The sequence below is a fragment of the Fukomys damarensis genome, unplaced genomic scaffold (genome assembly GCF_012274545.1).
Source record: "Fukomys damarensis isolate Sample0158 unplaced genomic scaffold, DMR_v1.0_HiC HiC_scaffold_18, whole genome shotgun sequence".
NCBI classification, from domain to species: Eukaryota; Metazoa; Chordata; class Mammalia; order Rodentia; family Bathyergidae; genus Fukomys; species Fukomys damarensis.
The window spans coordinates 23,141,125-23,159,371 of record NW_022900930.1 but is presented as its reverse complement, the minus strand read 5'-3'; the positions used below and the strand labels follow the sequence as shown (position 1 = coordinate 23,159,371).

At 36.7% G+C, this 18,247-nt stretch overlaps 1 protein-coding gene across 2 annotated transcripts in view; it reads left to right on the top strand.

Moving 5' to 3' along the window:
- Window positions 1–18,247, top strand: part of Wwc2 (WW and C2 domain containing 2) — a 180,478-nt gene that overhangs the window by 144,560 nt on the left and 17,671 nt on the right. For both annotated transcript variants that reach the window (XM_010641066.1, XM_010641067.3), the window contains exons 17-21: window positions 7,315–7,439; window positions 8,910–9,108; window positions 10,499–10,663; window positions 11,882–11,974; window positions 15,402–15,644. In XM_010641066.1, coding sequence (XP_010639368.1) covers window positions 7,315–7,439; window positions 8,910–9,108; window positions 10,499–10,663; window positions 11,882–11,974; window positions 15,402–15,644 — 825 coding nt within the window. The remainder of the gene's footprint in view (window positions 1–7,314; window positions 7,440–8,909; window positions 9,109–10,498; window positions 10,664–11,881; window positions 11,975–15,401; window positions 15,645–18,247) is intronic.

The window sequence follows — 18,247 nt, the reverse complement described above, 5'->3', positions numbered from 1 at the left end:
CATCTTTTCATTCTCTCACATTTTTTTCTTTTCCCTTTTTGTTCTTCCCCTATGTATCACACCTTCCCTACACCTTTAGCTCCTTTCCTCCCATTTCTAAATGTCAGTAATCTTATTAGAATCTTATGCATTGTTGCAGAATATTCACACCAGGGAAACTATTTGGTATTTACACATGTGGGACTTATTTATTTCACTTAGGAGTATATCTTCAATATGTATCCATTTTCCTATGAATGTCATTCTATATGTTCTTACAAGTCTCTTATGAGATAAATTATTTGCAAGTATTTTCTCTCATTTTGTGTTTTATCACTCCTGTGATGATTTCATTAGCACCAGAGATTTAAATTTTGAAGGAAATATGGTTTTTCTGTCTTGTTCTTCTCCTCCTCCTCCTCCTATTGATATTATATTAAAGAAGACTTTGCCTAACCTAATATCACTAAGCTTTATCTTGTACCTTCTTAGAGTTTTAAAGTCTTTCATGTAGGTAATCTCTGATCCATGAGTTGTTTATATGTGATATGAGGAAGAGGTCTGAATTTTCTTTTGTATGTGGATCTGCAGTTGTCCCAGACTATGTATTAAAAAAATCCTTCCTATAATACATAAGATCCTAATAAGATTACTGACATTTAGAAATGGGAAGAAAGGAGCTAAAGGTGTAGGGAAGATGGGATGGGTAGGGGAAGGGTAATAGGGAAAAGAAAAAAATGTGAGATAATGAAAAGATGGAAATAAAGTGTTTGTAGATGGGGAGGGAGGGGGTGAAGGGAGGGCAGGGATGAGGGGAAAAAATGAGAACCAAGACTTGTCATGTAGAGGTACAAGATCCCAACAATGAATGTAACTGTACTGTATCCCTAAAATGTACCAATAAACTCAGTTAAAGCTGAAAAAAAATCCTTCCTGCCATTAAATTCATCAGTTGACCTTAGTGTGAAGGTTTATACATCTGTATTCTCAATTGTGTATTAATAATTCATATGTCTTTAAGCCAGTACCATCTACCTTAATAACTGTAGCTTTGTATTCATTTTGAAACCAGAAATTGTGAGTCTTCCAATCTTGTTTTCCTTTTTCAAGATTGTTTTGAGCTGGACATAGTAACACATACTTATATTACCAGCTACTTGGGAGGCTGAGGCAGGAGGATTGGGAGTTCAAGGCCAGTCTGGGCAATACAGATAACAGCAAGACTCTGTCTCAAAAAACAGGAAATTTTGGCTATTCAGAACCCCTTACATTTTGCACATAAATTTTAATGCTCCCTCTCAAAATGGGATTTTGATAGGATTAGCATTAAATATGTAGGCCAGTTTGGGAGTACTGTCATCTTAATAGTTTCAAGACTTCTGATCCATAAATACGGAATATTTTTACATTTATTTAATTATCTCATTTCTTTCAACTGTGTTTTATAATTGTTAAAGCTCAAATTTGCACTGCTTTTGTTAAATTTATTTCTGAGTATTTTTATTCTTTTTGATACTATTATGAATAGTACTATTGTCTTATTGCAGTTTTAGATTATTCATTGAATAATTGATTTTTATCTACTTGTATCCTATAACCTTGCTGATCTCATTATTAGTTCTAATCATTTTAAGTAAATTCTTTGGACTTTTCTACATGTCAGATCATATTTTCTGCAAATAGAGATAATTTTACTTCTTTCTTTCCTGTTGTGTACACTTCATATCTTTTCCTTATTTGTCTTACCTAGAACTTTCACTACAGTATTGAAAGAAAAGGTGGGACAAGAATAGGAAGATATCTTACAGGATAGAAGAACATCTTTGCCGGCTACTTTTCTGACAAAGAAGTAACATCTGGATGAGTGGCGGTGAACCTGTGACATAGCCAGTTGTTTGTTATCTTTGAACACTCTAGAAGGTTGGCTGTCACTAATCCAGAACATAAAAAAGACTTTTAAAACTTGCCAAGATATCAAATAGCCAAGTCAATAAATGGGCAAATGAATTGAATAGAGACTTCTCAAAAGATGTAAAAATGATCACTAAATATATGAAAAAGTATTCAACATATTTTGCCATTGGGGAAATGCAAATCAGTATTACATTGAAACTCCATCTTACCAAAGTCAAAATGCCTATCATCAAAAATACAAAAGACAAATGCTGATCAGGATGTTGGGATAAAGGAACTGTTCTGTACTGCTGGTGGAAATGTAAATTAGTACAGCTACTGTGGAAATCAGTATTGAGGTTCTTCAAAAATCTAAAAATAGAACTATCAAATGTCCTAATTATATCACCTTTTGGTATATATCTGAAAGAATTAAAATCAGCACAGTGTAGGCATACCTGAATATCTGTGTTTATTGTAGCATGATTTATACAAGCCAAGATTGGAGCCAGCCTGTCCATTAACAAATGGATAAAGATATGTATCACATTTTCTTTATCCATTCATACACACACACACACACACACACACACACACACACACACACACAATGGAGTACTACTCCGCTATAAAGAATGAAATTATGTCATTTGCAGGAAAATGGATGAAACTGGAGATCATCATGTTAAACATAATAAGCCAGACTCAGAAATACAAGTATCACATTTCCCTAATATGTGGAATCTAAAAAAGATGATATGAAAGTGGAACAGAAACTATTATCAAACAAGAGGTGATTAGGGTGTAAGGGAGGATAATTAGGTATGGATATGATCTAAATATATGCATGTATGAAAATACTGCATTGAAACCCAACACTATTTGAGGGGGTACCGGTAATCAAACTCGGGTCCCTGTGCTTGCAAAGCAGGCGCTGGAAACACTGAGCTAAAATCCCTGGCAACACTGTATTTTATTTTCATAGGCACTAAGAAAAATTTATTTTTAAAATGTGTCGTCGTTCTCTTTTTCATAATGAGATAAATTATGCACTAACTGACTTTTCAGTGTTAAACTGCCCCTCATTTCTTGTAATAAAACAGACTTCAAGGTGTACTTCCTTATATTTATATTTATGTTGCTAGATTTAATTTGTTGATTTTGTGATTTTGTTTTTTGTTCAGGATTTTTTTCATTTATGTACATGAGAGATTAGTCTTTTAAATTTTCTTGTTTTGTCATTGTTAAATTTTGGCATTCAGGTTTTTTGTTGGCCTCATAATATGTTGGGAAGTATTTCTCCCTTTTAATACTACAAAGGGTTTTTATAAAGTGAACATTATTTCTTCCTTAAATATTTGGGAAAACTCCTAAGATAATTCATTAGCAAAGCCTATTAGTTTTCTTTTTGGTAAGAAGACTTTATGAACCAGGGTTCTGCAAGAGAATTATGCCTTCAAAAAATGTTTTGAATGGTTATTTTCTGAGTTTAATTTCTGGAGGATGGTGTAATACTTGTACCATTCAAGATTTTGAGTTATTATAATGGATACCTGGGGCATTAGGTATCCCAGCTACACCCCTGCCCTGTCGATTTAATTACAATTATCAATCTTAGCATAAAGTTATGCATAATATCCTTTTATTATCTTTTCAGATATGCAAGGATTTACCATATTCTGTTTCATTCATCACATTAGTAATTTGTGCTTTTTTCCCCAATCTCACCAGGTACTTGTCACATTTTTTATTTTATTAGTATATGTTTGCAGTTTATAATCATGTTGGGAAGTGATTACATATACATAACACAGCTTGTTTCCTTTTTTAAAAAATCCCTTTCCTCTTCTCCCTCCCTCCAAGAACTAACTTTTGCCCTTATTTATTTTTCTGTAGTATACATACATATATTTGTTTACTCTTTTGCTGATTCCTATTATTTACTATTTCTTATATTTTCTTTGAGTTAATTTGCTATTTTTTGCTTCTTGGAATCAATGCTTAGATTTTACAGTTTTTCCTTTTTCAATATATGCATTTGGGGCTAAAAATTTCTCTTTGAACACAGCTTTGACAGCTCTTCATAGTGTGATGTGACATTATGAAATGTCCTGGAGTTAAAAACATTTTATACTTTATATTGTTTTTTAACAGTTAATTTTTTTTAAGTATACTTACTTAATTTTCAAACAGTTGCCTTCTTCTGCTTTCTCTTTTAGCACTGATTTCTAGTTTTATTTCATGGTGTTTAGAAAACAGGGTACATACTATTTAATTATGTAGAATACTGGGATTTGCTTTATAGCTTAGCATTAGATGTATTTTTGGTAAACATTCCATTATCCTGGAGAAGAATGTATATTCTTCATGTCAAGTTTCTTAATGTTGTTTTTCAAATTTTCCACATCTACTCATTTTTTAGTATGCTTGCTTTATTAGTTATTGCTCAGTATGTTTAAATCTCACTAACCTATGATGACACATGAATATATTTCTCTTTGTAGTTGTGGTAGTTTTTGCTTTTTGAATCTGTGTTACTATATAAATGTAAATTTAGCATTCTGTTCTTTCTGTTCAACTGAACCTTTTATTGTTATAAAATGTCTCTATTTCCAGCAGTAACTCTTGTTTTAAAATCTACTTTGGCTTAGTAAGCTATATAAGCATGTTTTTTAAATCAGTTTCTGCATAGTTTATGTTTTGCCATTCTTTTACTTTCAACCTTTCTGAGTTCTTATGTTGAAAATGTCCCACTTGTAAACAATGTACAGTTGATACAGGTTTATTATCCATTCTTAAAATCTCCATCTTTTCATTGAAATATTTAGCTCATTTGCATTTAATGTTATTACTGGTATATTTGAATTTGAACCTGTCATCTTGCCATTTATTTTCTTAGTCCCATCTGTGTTATTTTTCTCCTTCTTCTGGATTAAATTTTCTTAAAATTTTTTCTCTGCTATTAAATCATTAGTAATACAATAGTACCTACCGATCCACAAAGGATGTATTCCAGGATCCTCAGTGAATGCCTGAAACTATAGTACTGAAGGTTTTATATACTATATTTTTACTACAGATACATATAAATTTAATACTTTTTCTGTCTTAATTAAGTATTTATCACACACTATGGCTATAATTTTTAAATTTAGTGTGGCAACAAAACTAGCACAAATGTCTTTTTCCTTCACAATTTCATAGGTTTGAAATAATCATTTTTACCATAGACATTAATAATAACTTCATCTGGTTCTTTCTTCTTTTTTTATTGTTTGTGTGTTTGTTTTTTGAGACAGGGTCTCACTGTGTAGTTGAGACTGACAGGGAACTCACTGTGTAGCCCAGGCTGGTTTTAAACTCACAGCAATCCTCCTATCTCATCCTCCTGAATGCTGGGATTACAGGCTTGAGCCGGCACACCCAGCTTCTTTTTCTTTCTTTATTGAGAACTTTCACCTTTTCACTTGAAGTACTTTATAGCTTCCTTCAGCATGTCTATATTGCTAGCATTGCTAACCATGTACTTTAGGGCCATTATTAACTACATTAAGGGTTCTTGAGCACAGGGCTATGATACAGCAGTTAGACTGATAATTGAGATGGTTATTAAGTGACTAGTGAGCAGGTAGTATATACAGTGTGGATACCTAGACAGAAGATGACTCATTTCCTAGGCATACTTGAGTGGGACAGTTAGAGATTTAATTATACTATTAAAATGCTGTTCAATTTAATACTTACTAGTTGCTTATTTTCTGGAATGTTCCATTTTAAATTTTGGGACTGTGGTTCGCTATGTGTACCTGAAAGCATAGAAAGAAAAACCTTAGATGAGGTGGAGCCACTATACAGCATTTTACTTCTTGCTGTTTCCCAGCATAAATCCTTATCTTATTAGGAGCTACCTTCAATTAATACTTTACTTTTTCCTCAGAAAGCTTAAGCGTTTTAAAAGACTTTAACTCCATTTATTACCTTTCTTCTGTGTGATTTTTGTTATATATTTTAGTCACCTATAATGAATCCCATAAAACATTATTTTATTACAATCAATATTCAGTTAGATTTCTCCAGCTTTTTGTCCTTACTGCTGTAGTTTTATTACCTTTTGCATTATTGTACTTTCATGTATGTCATTTTCCTTCTACCTGAAGAATTTCCTTTAGTATTTCTCTTAGTACAGGTCTATGGTTGTCTATTTCAGTGTCATTTATGACAGTTTTTGCCACACATTCAGAATGCTGGGGGGAAATTATTTCTTTGAACATGTCACAGATAACATATTGTGTCATTTGATTTCCCTTGATTGTGTTGAGCTGTTGGAGGACAGGATGACTTTTGATTCTTACAAAGTAATATATTCTTTTTTCTTTCACTGCATGTCAGATTTTGTCTTTTATTTTCAGCAACTTCATTCTCATATGCTAATGAGGCTTTCTTTGGATTTATGGTAATGAAATTTTCCACCATTTCATGAATTGTAAAAATTTAATTTCTTTATTTAAATACCTGCAGTGTGCAAATCACCTGTGGGTCTGCCTCTTTTGTCTATTGTTTCTTTTGGCTTTTAGTCATTAAGTCTTGATGGAATGCTAGCTATTGTGTTTGAGGGATTGTGGAAGTCTTACTGATACATCTTCCAGAGAGAATTTAATATTCTTCTAGAAGGCAGATTACAATATGGAAAGATTACCCAAATCACCCAGGGCACCTGAATTCTAATTTTTCTCTCCCTTTGAGACAACTGAAATATCTGCTTATTATTTGAGCAGTTGGCTTTTTGCTTTTGTTTTTCAGCTTCTTGCTGTGCACATATACAGCTTAGGATGGTAAATGCCTTGGCAGGAATATGAGGGATAATATTAGGCTCACCCGACAGTTCATTTTCTGTGACCATGGATATGCTGCCTGCCTTGGTGGTCTGACACTCAGTGGTAGTCTTCCGTCCTCCTGATCCTGCACTCACAGTTCTGGGCAGCCAGTATGTTTGGCCTGCACGCTGTACAACACCCTCAAGAGAAAGGAGTGGCAGTGACTGTATAATGAGCTACCATTATCTTTCAAAATTGGTAGTTTACACCTTTTTAAAAAGAGCTTAGAAAACAGTGTTTATAAATTAGTGAAAGCTAACCAGGTCTTGTGGCACAGGCCTATAGTCCCAGTTAAGGCCACTTCACCTTTTTTATAGTTCTCTTCTCCCTGGATTCTTGGCCCTCTAGTCCTGATAGTCTTTGTTACTTACTCTTCAATGTTTTAAAGCATCTAGGAGATTTGTTTTTTGTTTCATTTTATTCTGTTTTCATATTTGTTCTCAGCAGGAGAGTTGGATCTGATACAAGCTGCTTCTTCACAGCTGGAGTATAACTCTGAGTCTGATGAGTTTTTAAATCATTTCTTGTAGTATATGATGTTAATTGCCTTATGTTTTACATTCTTCAGGATGCAGTGTCAGCTTTACTTGCAAGAACATCAGTTGAGCTGTTAGCTGTGGAACAAGAATTAGCACAAGAAGAAGAGGAGGAACCAGGACCAGAAGAAGAGCATCAGGGTCCAGAAGGAGATTGGTAGGGTAGTCATTTTCCTTCTCCAAGTGGGAACCCCATAAGGAGGCTTTGGTTTCTTACAAGATACTTCCAGGGAAACCTTTATCAGTTCATGTCTTATTCTAGAATTATGGAAAACAATGTGGCTTTAGTCAGTCTTGGCTAGAGAATATCTTGTGGGCAAAGTGAACACATTAGCTAGATCTTTATTCATTAGCTAGACTTTTATTCTTGCTTTGAGGATTTTTTTTTTCAGCCATACTAAGATTAAACCCAAAGCCTTTTCACTGTGCCACATCTTCAGACCATTTTTAATTTTTTTAATTTGAGTCAGTGTCTCACTAAGTCTCCAAGTTGACCAGGCTGGGCTCAAACTTGTGATATACTGCCTCAGCCTTCCAGAGTGCTGGGATTATAGGCCTGTGTCACCAGGCTTGGCTTACCTTAAGTAAAGTTTTTAGCACTATTTTCTAAGCTCTTTTTTTAAGTGAATACTATCAATTTTAAAAAACAATAGCGTCTTATAATAGTCAGATAAATTAAAAACTGGCTCTTTTTTTCTTCAAAATATCAGGAGAACCATTTAGGCCATGGTAAGACAAAGCAAATACTTGGGAAAGAGGTTCTCAGTAGCTATTTCTCTTTTTGTTACTACTTTTACCTTTATTTTCTGTTTCCTTCTCTGTATCTATACCTTCTTGGTTATCTGTACACTCATGATTAGATACTGAATAACTAGTCAGTGCTAATTTGTTAATGCTAGTAGTATGTCACCAGTTTCAGTTAAAGCTGGACATTTAGATATCAGTTGAAAAAATATTTCCATTCTAAGAATACAAAACTCAGCAAAGCAGGAGGTGTTCTGAGCCATCCTAATATTCCTGCTTTATATATTTTGTATAAACTGTCTTCAGATCCTGCAGCACTTCATGCAATGCAAAGCCAAGTCCATGGCGTGGCTTTTGTGAAGGAGAAGCTCGGGTGGCACCAAGAGTCATTTGTTGGGCCAGTAGTAAACCCCTCTGCAGGTTCTGTCTGCTAGATTACGAGCACAGCCAGGAGTGAGGAATGAGTATTTTTAATCGTTATGTCTTTATTCACTCTTAGCTGAGAGTAACCTCCTTCTATAATTAATTTTATAACAAGTAACTAATACTAAGTCATTTTATGGAGTTCCCATATTTTTAAATGCCAAGTTTAAAATGTATATGTCATAGTCAGAATATTTTTATTTTATAATCTGGAAATTAGGTAAATTTCATAAATTAAAATTTTTAGTATCACATTATGGTGACTTTGCTGCAGATTCCTAGAAACTAAAGTGAAAATTTTACTTTTTATGAGCCAATTAAAAGTTCCAGTCAAAGAATGGCTTGAATATATGTAAATCTGTTGTTCAATTCCCAGATGACAGGTTAATATGCCCAGGTTGCACTGTTCATGGAGTACACCTGCTTGGCTTAAAATGCACTTTGTTTTATTTCACTCTAGGTTAACAATGCTAAGAGAGGCCTCTGATGAAATTGTGGCTGAAAAAGAGGCTGAAGTCAAGTTGGCAGAAGACAGTAGCTGTACAGAGGACTTAAGTTCATATACTAACTTGCCTGGGATGAATGAAAACAGGTGTAGGAAAGAAAATGAGTGTGCCGGAGACCATACAAAAGAGCCACCTGCTGGAATACCTACCCTGGTAAATATCCAGCTGTGTCTTCCTAGAGCAGAGGCCTCATAGGCACCATGTAGCCTCAGGAGATGTTGGTCTGTCCCTTCAGGTGTAATTTCATATTAGAATTGGGGTCCAAAACCTGACCATGGAAGGTATTTATGCAATGGTTGCTAAGAAGCATTGTAAATGCTTTAAAATTTTAAATGGGCCAAAAATGCTAGTTCTTCACTTTATCTGCAATAAGAGAAATAATGGATTTGAAATATATTTCAGTGGTAGAGCACTTGCTTAGTGTGAGCAAAGCCCGAGTTTCAATCCCTAGCACCAGGAAAAAAAGAAAGAAACCAAGAAGAGAAATAGCAAAGACCAAGTTAGACCTCTATAAATATTCTGTGAATATTTATTAAAAGTATTTTCTAGATTAGATAGCAACAGAGTGACTACTTAATTGTATCAAGTTTCAAAAATACTTCAATTTCAAGTATGAAAGTAAACATTGGAAGTTAATTTTTGTTAGATGATATTCTGCTTGAATCTCCTCTGGCAGGTGGCAAATGATGTGGTTTTGGTACAGAAGCCAGCCAAATGATTAAGCACAGGCAGCTTTGCAAGTTAAATGAGAGATGTGTTGAGACTGCCTGCCCCGGGTAGGGAAAGTCCTTTCCAGCTTTGCAGATGCTGGCATACTTGGGATGTCTGGTATGGAGTGTAGAAAATTCCAGTGCATTATTCCTGAGAGAATAATGTATCTTCCCTGACTGACACCTTCCTTTTACAAAAACCAAACATCAAAAGGCAGGTCTGGAATCAAGTTATACTGTAAGATAGAAGGTATCTGACCGCTTGTGCTGCAGTTTGTATTTTAAGACCCTTCCATTTTAACTTGTTTTATTTTTGTTGCATTTCCAGTGACTCAAGGAATTCAAATTGAGCCTCACGACAGTTGTTATATTCATATAATTGCATGTTCCCTGTAAATCTATAACTTTGTGATATATTTTCATTTTCTTATATATAATTGTTTTTATCATTTATTATGAAGAAAACTAACCAGAAAGTATAATGGCATTTAAGGATGATATATTTTCAAATAGGATTCTTTATGTGATGCCTCTAAATCTAAATGTCTAAGTCTAACCTGTTAAGGGTAGCCCCCCCATTTACGGGTAACTTTGTTGGACAGCTGTCTCCCACCTCCTGTGGGTAACTTCCTAAAAACGCAGTAGAAAAGTATTCTCACCACTTTCCCTGCAGAAGTACCAGGATCTGTACTGCAAACCTTTCTCTCAGGAGCATCCCTGGTGCTTAATGACCCTCTGTTGAGCATTAGATATTTCACTCTTACTTAGAAGAAGGGAGCATAAATGTACCCACATTTACCTACTCCTGACAAGTTCCCCAATCTCTCTTGTAGGTTGACAAAGAGACAAATACTGATGAAGCAGTTAGTGACAGTGTGGCAGTTCGCCCCAAAGAGCGAAGCAGCCTGAGCTCTCGACAGCATCCATTCGTGAGGAGCAGCATGATAGTGCGCTCACAGACATTTTCTCCAGGAGAGCGGAGCCAGTACATCTGCAGGGTAAGGTGGCAATGCTCCTGCTGCAGCCCGAGGTATTGCAGCTTCTTGTCAGTGGCCCATTAATGCCACGACACTGTGCACTGGAAGCTGCAGTCTGAGTACAAATACTAATGGCTAGAAGTGCCATAAAATACACAAAGGAAGTCATACTCTCCGGTTCTTTTTAGTGTATTTACCCCAAACTTCATGTCTCATTGGTTCTAGTGTAATTTATTTGGCAAGTAAGTGAAATTCAAGGACTAGGTGCTAAAAATTCTTAAATTTCGTTTAGAAAGATACAGTGGTTTTTAAGATACATATTTTATTTCTGCTATCTATCATATATGCTTCAATATTGATCTTGTTGAACTGAGAATTGTGAATTAGATTTTAGAACAAAAATCATCTCTTAATGATGCCTCTGGACACTGAATTAGATTCATAGTTCTATGAATACAATTGTGAGATTTATACTAGTTTATCAAATTATACTTCTAGAAGTATTTATGATTTACAGTAAGATTTAATAGTACACTATAGGGGCGGGGATTTAGCTTAGCGGTTCAGTGGCCTGCCTTGCAAGTGCAAGGACCCGAGTTCAATCCCCGGTACAAAAAAAAAAAAAAAAAAAAAATTAATAGTACACTATAAAATGGATTACAAATATTTTTTAAATAATGAACTTATTCACTCAAGTCAAAAATATTTTTATTAAGCACATTTCTAGAAACTTGGAAACAAAAGTGACCCAGAGCCCTCCCATTGCAGAGCTTTCTTGTGGATGAGCCAGGCCATAAAGAATAACTATGGCGAATAGTCAGTGAAGTTTCTTGGGTAGGGATCAAGGCTGAAAGGGCTGGGAGTGCTAAGTAGGCCTCTGAGTAGGCCTCCCAGAGAAGGTAGCATCCAGCAGAGACCCGAAGCAGGTCATGTCTGAGGCAAGAGCATTGTGTGTGTGTCTTAACTTGGACCTTAAGCGCTGTAACTTATGTAAACCTTTCCTTAAAGAAACATGGATTGCATAATAGCTAAATATGCAAAGGGCCATTTTATTTTTTTTAATGTATAATTATCTTAACATGTGACCTCGGCAACTGCTACCAAAGGGCAGTTATTTAAATTATTGAAGAAAAGTAAGCACAGAATGAAGAAGAACTTTTCTGGAGAAGACAAACTTCTCCATTATGATTTTTACCAGCATTCCGTTATATGGTAATTTTAAAAATCTTTTGTCCGTAGTTAAATCGGAGTGACAGTGACAGTTCAACCTTGGCAAAGAAATCACTCTTTGTGAGAAATTCCACTGAACGGCGCAGTTTAAGGGTCAAAAGGGTATGTATTCCCTCAGCCACATCCCACCACCCTGGACCAATCCACATTCCAGAGATGCAAAGCATAAATTCTAGAATGGTTGGGTGTCAGTGCTCCAAGTTCTGAGGCTGTTGACTGAAGCCACAGTGATCACACTGAGATGCAGATGTTATGTCAGTTACCAAGCCAGGGAGGTTGTGCTGGAGAACATTCATTCATCACTGATTTGGAACCTGTGAAAATTAAGACTGGAAATTGGTTTTCAGTGTCTTTAGAAGGAGCATGCTGAGCCCCAAGTGCATCATTTCCAACGATGCTGCCACATTCTCCACACCGTTTCTGGCTCTGGAGCAGTTGTGGGAGGAGTATAATACCTGGTACCTTTTCTGAAGGAGCAGACACTCTGCAAAGGAGTAGCACATACATCATTGCATGTTTTTGTTTTGGTTGAATTTTTTAAGCTCACAGATTTGTAAGTTGCCTAAATAGTTATTTTCAGAGAGCTAAAATGAATACAGGTGAGGACACTCAGGTCAAGTTTTCCTGGGGGCCATCAGTCTTTGGCCGAGTGTTAAGGAGAAGTCTGAGAAAATACTTAAGTAAATTAAAAGGTCAGTCTCATCAAGTAATTCAGAAATTTCTGTTTACTTACCAGTGGCTGAAATACTAAAGCTATCTGTTTACTGCTGTCAGTTTGGGGTAAAATGTGTTGTTAAGCATGGAGCATTGCATGTGTTAGACTCTCATTAGTGGGGAGGTCTCCACCCACCCTCAGGAGTCCATTCTCTAAGGAAAAAACTCAGGTATATGTAGCTGGAGAAGACAGGGAGTGAGCTAACCTGCAGAGGAATCTTAACAGAGACTCCCTGGGGTGGGGGCGGGCACCAGGCCTTGAGACCTGGGTAAAAAATGTCAAAGAAAATGGTTGCTTTGGGGTAAGTGGAGGATGTGTGGTGTAGAGGAAGTGATGGATACTAGGAGCTGTTGTCAGGTGGGATGGGATGATGTGAGCACAGGTGGAATGACTGGCATTCACATTTGCCAGAGTCTTGCCGCTGTGGATTGGAAGGTGGGGCTGGGGACTGGAGAGATGAGTTAGAATTACCCTCTTCCCCAGTGCTGCTTAGCTTTCATGCCACTAGCTGTAGCTGTACTAGCTATGGTACTTACTAGCTGTAGCTAGCTCCTTGAAGATAATAAAAAATTATTTCTTTTGTCAAAAGGCAGATGTGCCAGGATTTACGTAGCCCTCAACATTTGAAGGAAATTCTGAAATGTAGGTCTTTTAGATAGCCAAACTTTATGCTTTGAAAGCACCTAAATTTTCATCATGTTTAGTGAAAATTCCTCTCACCACCTTTCTAAGTCACCTGGCTTCTGAAGCAGCACTTGCTTTTCAAGGATGGTAGCACACTTCAGAGAAATTTTAACCAGAAGTGTTTATGAGTTGAGTGAACCTGAAAACAGGTTATTTATAAACTTAGTTTTAGTACTACTTGAACCACACAGAAGTTTATCTGAAATACTGTGTAAAGATAATTTTTAAATAGCTTTTAAGGGGCAGATATGGTTTCACAGAAATGAAAATTTCTCATTTAGAAATTGCATAAATGAAATGAATTACATAAATGAAAATGGCATAGAGGTCTAATAAAACAAAGCATCTGCAAAGACTAATAAATAGTTTACCTGACTAGAAGATAAAGTGCCAGGAATATAAATAATGAGGTCAGAGGGGTAACTTTGGCAGTGATGAGTTGGACCCTCTTCATTCTGGCTCTGCCCAGTTCTGTGACCTCACATGGATCTCTTACAATAAAAGCAGTTTATACCATAAAAATATCGAATAGCCCTATAGATCATTACCCCCCTGTCCCAGAGCCTTTTGTTGAATATTTACCCGCATTCCAGTGTGCACAAGAGTCCTTAGAAAGGCTCTATATGTATAACATCTAGGAAAGATGTCTGATTCCGAAAAATCAGTAATACAGTCAACATATTTGTTAGAGAAGGCAGAGGTTGAAAAAAGGAAACTTGAGAATAAAAATGTTATAGAAACCTAACATCTAAATTTTTAGTAAACATGCAGTACAGATACGTTGGACAAAAGGGGAAGGAGCAGGAGAGACATTTGGGTTTAGACCCTGAAATAAAAGTAAAAGGCACAGACAGTGCCTGTCCTTCCATCTCTCATGAGCACCACTGTTCTAATCTACAAACTAGAGCACATGTCAAGTTTGAAGCCCTCTTTTCTCGTATCACATATCACCAGTTCCTACTAAAAACCTCTTATTTTCTGTTTCTGCAGCTGAAAACCTAGGCAAAAAATACTGTCTTGTGCTCTCGGCATATGCTATCTTGCCCAGCCTATTTTAAGTTCCTTTCCTCAAATGACTCTGATCCATCTCTGAATGATCTCTCCCTTCCTTCACTTCCTATAGCCTTTAAGATAGTAATTCACAGTCTGTTGTTCCTTACTGTCTGGTGAACAGTGATATAAGATCAGAGACTGTGTCTTAGGGCTGGAGATGTAGCTCAGTGATAGAGAACTTGTCTGCATATTCACTAAACATTTAGGTGCTAGGCTTCTGTAGCACTTTTGTTTTTAGGTTTCTTTTATTCTACCTCTGCCCTCTCAAACTTGCACAAGGCCCTGGGTTCAAGCCCCAGTTGTGGGAGTGAGGGGTTATACCCGTCTTCCTGGTGTCCTGCCTGCAAAACCAGAGCAGACATTTATTCATACATATTCAATAATTATCCCTCAACAAAGGGATAACATTGGCACGAGGGAAAGAACAGAAGAGCAGTCATAATTCAATGGTGAAAGTGGAGCGTGCATAATGGGAAATCAAGGAAGGAGTTGGAATGTAAACATTGGTTGGAGGAAGAAGTCAAGTTCTTAGTCCCCTCAACCACCTGTGCTGTGGCCAGTACTCATGGAAGTACTAGCAAATGGATGATCTGTGGGGGTAGTTATATGTCCTGAAATAGAGGGCCTTTAAGTTCCTTGTGATGTGCTTGTCTTTCATGTAGAGCAGGTGAAGCAAGGCTATAGTAGAAAAGATAATAACTTTATAAAAATCTCTGTGGCGTAAAATGATTAAGTATATTTTTTACTGAGCTCCTTGCTCATTGCATGTTTGCCAATATTGTGCTCCTATTGTTCTCATGGTGCCCAGGCTGTGATGGAACCTCGGTCTCTGGCTACTTGCTGTCTATCTAGCAGGAGACAGAAGTGTGCAGACCTCACCCTGGCCTTGGCACCCTTCCTCCTGGAAGTAATGCATACCCCTTCTACCCACCTTTGGTTGGCTAAAGCAAGACATTTGGCAGGTTAGGCACTCAGTCCAGGCAGCAGTGAAGAGCAGCCCTGTTGCGCCAGGGAGGAAACAGGCAGAGTAATGGCTGTCCATCTAACAGGGATGATTTGTGTTTTCTAACTCTCCAGACGGTTTGCCAGCCAGTCCTCAGAAGGACAGCCCAAGAATGCCCGGTGCGCACATCTCTAGACCTAGAACTGGACCTGCAGGCCTCTCTAACCCACCAGAGCCGCCTCAATGATGAACTGCAGGCCCTGAGGGGCTTGCGGCAAAAGCTGGAGGAGCTGAAAGCTCAGGGAGAGACTGACTTTCCACCAGGTGTGCTCGAGGACGAGAGATTCCAGAAGCTCCTGAAACAAGCTGAGAAACAGGTACAGACCTCAGTGTTGCTTGGCCTTGTTACGGCCTCAGGCATAGGAGATTCCACACTCACATCTCCTTGGCTCACAAGTGTTTGCCTCCTTTTTCTAGGTCTTGGAACATGTCTTTTACCCACTGCTGTTGGGCTTTTTAAACCCCAAATATACTTAACCTACTAATACTGCCATCCACAAAGCTACAGATGAGTCACCCACCATCCCTACAAACACACACACACACACACACACACACACACACACACACACACGCACACATGTGCACGTGCACCCCTCCACAGCACTAGTGACCAGTGATTCCTGACAGGAAAAGAGCATGGATGGCAGTAGGAGAGAAGGTCCTGGTCATTTCCCATCAGCATCACTTCTGTCAGAACAAGTGATACATTTTATTGAAATTTTCTGTTAATAGTGCTTAGGATTTATTAGCCACATTAATTGTAAATACATGCTAATTTCATTTTCTTTCCTACCTTCAAGGAAGATCACAATTCACACACTAGCATTCTCCCTTGCCTTTTACCCTACAAACATCTATGGAAAAATAAGATCAAAGTCACTGACTAAAAAGTAGAATTTTTTTTTTTTTTTTTTTTTGGTACTGGGGATTGAACTTGGGTCCTTGCACTTGCAAGGCAGGCCACCGAACTGCTGAGCAAAATCCCCGGCCCTTAAGTAGAATATTTTAAAGGGACTGTTTCTATTGTTCTGCTATCTACATATTACTAAAATTTTTAAGAATCTGCATGAATATGAAATTGATTTATTCTCTGAAGATTAGAGTTTATATTTTGGTGAAATGTATATTTATATCCATATTACAACTAGAAGTTTTCATATAGCTGAAATATTACAAATGCCAAAATGATATTTTCTTTCATTCCCTTTGGGTGGGAAGTGAAATACAGTGGATACTTTCTTGAACTAATAAAAAATATTGTCCATAATGTAAATTTTTCTTTTTGGGCCCAGAATAACCTTTTCATCTGATAACTGTGATTCTAATGGGAAAGTTGAAATAGTTTAGCTGACTAGTGCTACTAATCATGGATAGAACTCAGGAATTTAATGAGTTTCAAGAATCAAACTGATACCAATAATTTTTAGAGAAATTATAGGCAAGAAAAATAAACCAAAAAAAAAAAAACTATCTCTATCCTATGCCTAGAAAGGACTCTTCACAGATAATGGAAATGTTTGTTCAGCCTGGAGTTGAATTGTAACCCTGTATTTGACAAGACAGTGAATACAGGATAATTAGACACCATTGTGGTAAAGGAGATGACTTAGGAATAGCAGGTCTGCAAAACAGATCTCTTCCTGGGGAGGACAGGAGAGTTTTCCTGGAGGAGGCACACAGACTGATTGAGAGTGGGTAGTAGAACTTCATCCCTTAGGAGTGGGGGCTCTGGATGCTGCTTTAGTAGAGGTCCAATTGAATGCCAGACAGTGAAGGAAGAGCCTCAGCAGAATGGCGCCTACTGTGAGCTTTCACTTTACAAAACAGAGGATAGAGTTGAGAGCTGAAGTGACCTACTCATATGTTTGTAACCTCAGTGATCATAACCATCATTTTATCTGCTTAGGTCTTTTAATTCAGCATTAGCAGTAACTTAAACCAATCACAGGTTGACTTTGGCCAATCACAGAGAAACATTATACTCTTTTCGCTCTTATGGGTCAAAGATTTGCAAAGTTGAATTGGAGTTTTACAACTATAAATATAAACAGAACTTGGCATCTGTGGGGTTTGTGTTGCTTATTTGTTTCTCGTTTGTCATAATATGAAATTCTAGAACTTTAGGTATCAGTAATTAGAAAGACAGTGGGACTTTTTCCCTTAATATCATGATACTAAGATTTATCTGTAAATTGCTTCTTATTGCAGTTTATCTTTTTGACTCCTAACTAATCTCCATTATATAGAGAGAGGCTCAGTAAAGAAAAACTTCTTTGAAAAAAACACTGTAACAATAAAAAGTAGATAAATCTCTGGCAAGGTTAATGAAGAAAGCCAGGGTGGTGATGCATACATGTACTCCCTGGAATCTCAGCTATTCAGGAAGCTGAAGCAGGAGGATTGTGAGTTTGAGGCCAGCCTGGGTTACATAGGGAGACCCAGTCTTAAAAAAACAAAAAAAAAATGGAAAGAAGATAAAGAGTCACAAAACTGCAGATAAATTTGAAATTTAAAAGATAATTGAATGTGATAAAAAGAATATATGCCCACAATTTGTGCTAACACTTGGGGAAAATATGGAGTATGAGAACTGATGAAAGAAGGGAAAGTTGAAATGCCTATAACTCTTTGAGAAATAGCTGCAGTGATTAAAAATCTATCCACAAAAAACATAATATCTATATATTTTATAAACAGCTTCCCCCAAACTTTCAAAGAACAGATCATCTCTCAAAAAACAACACACCATACTCATTCTATGTGGCCAACATCTCTGGTTCTAAAAGAACAAAGATATTATAAGAAAGGAAAATCACAAGGTAGTTTCATTTATGAATGTAGATATAAAAAAGCCTGACAAAAATATTAGTAAATAGAATCCAACAGCATATTTTAAATATATATATTTTGACCATGT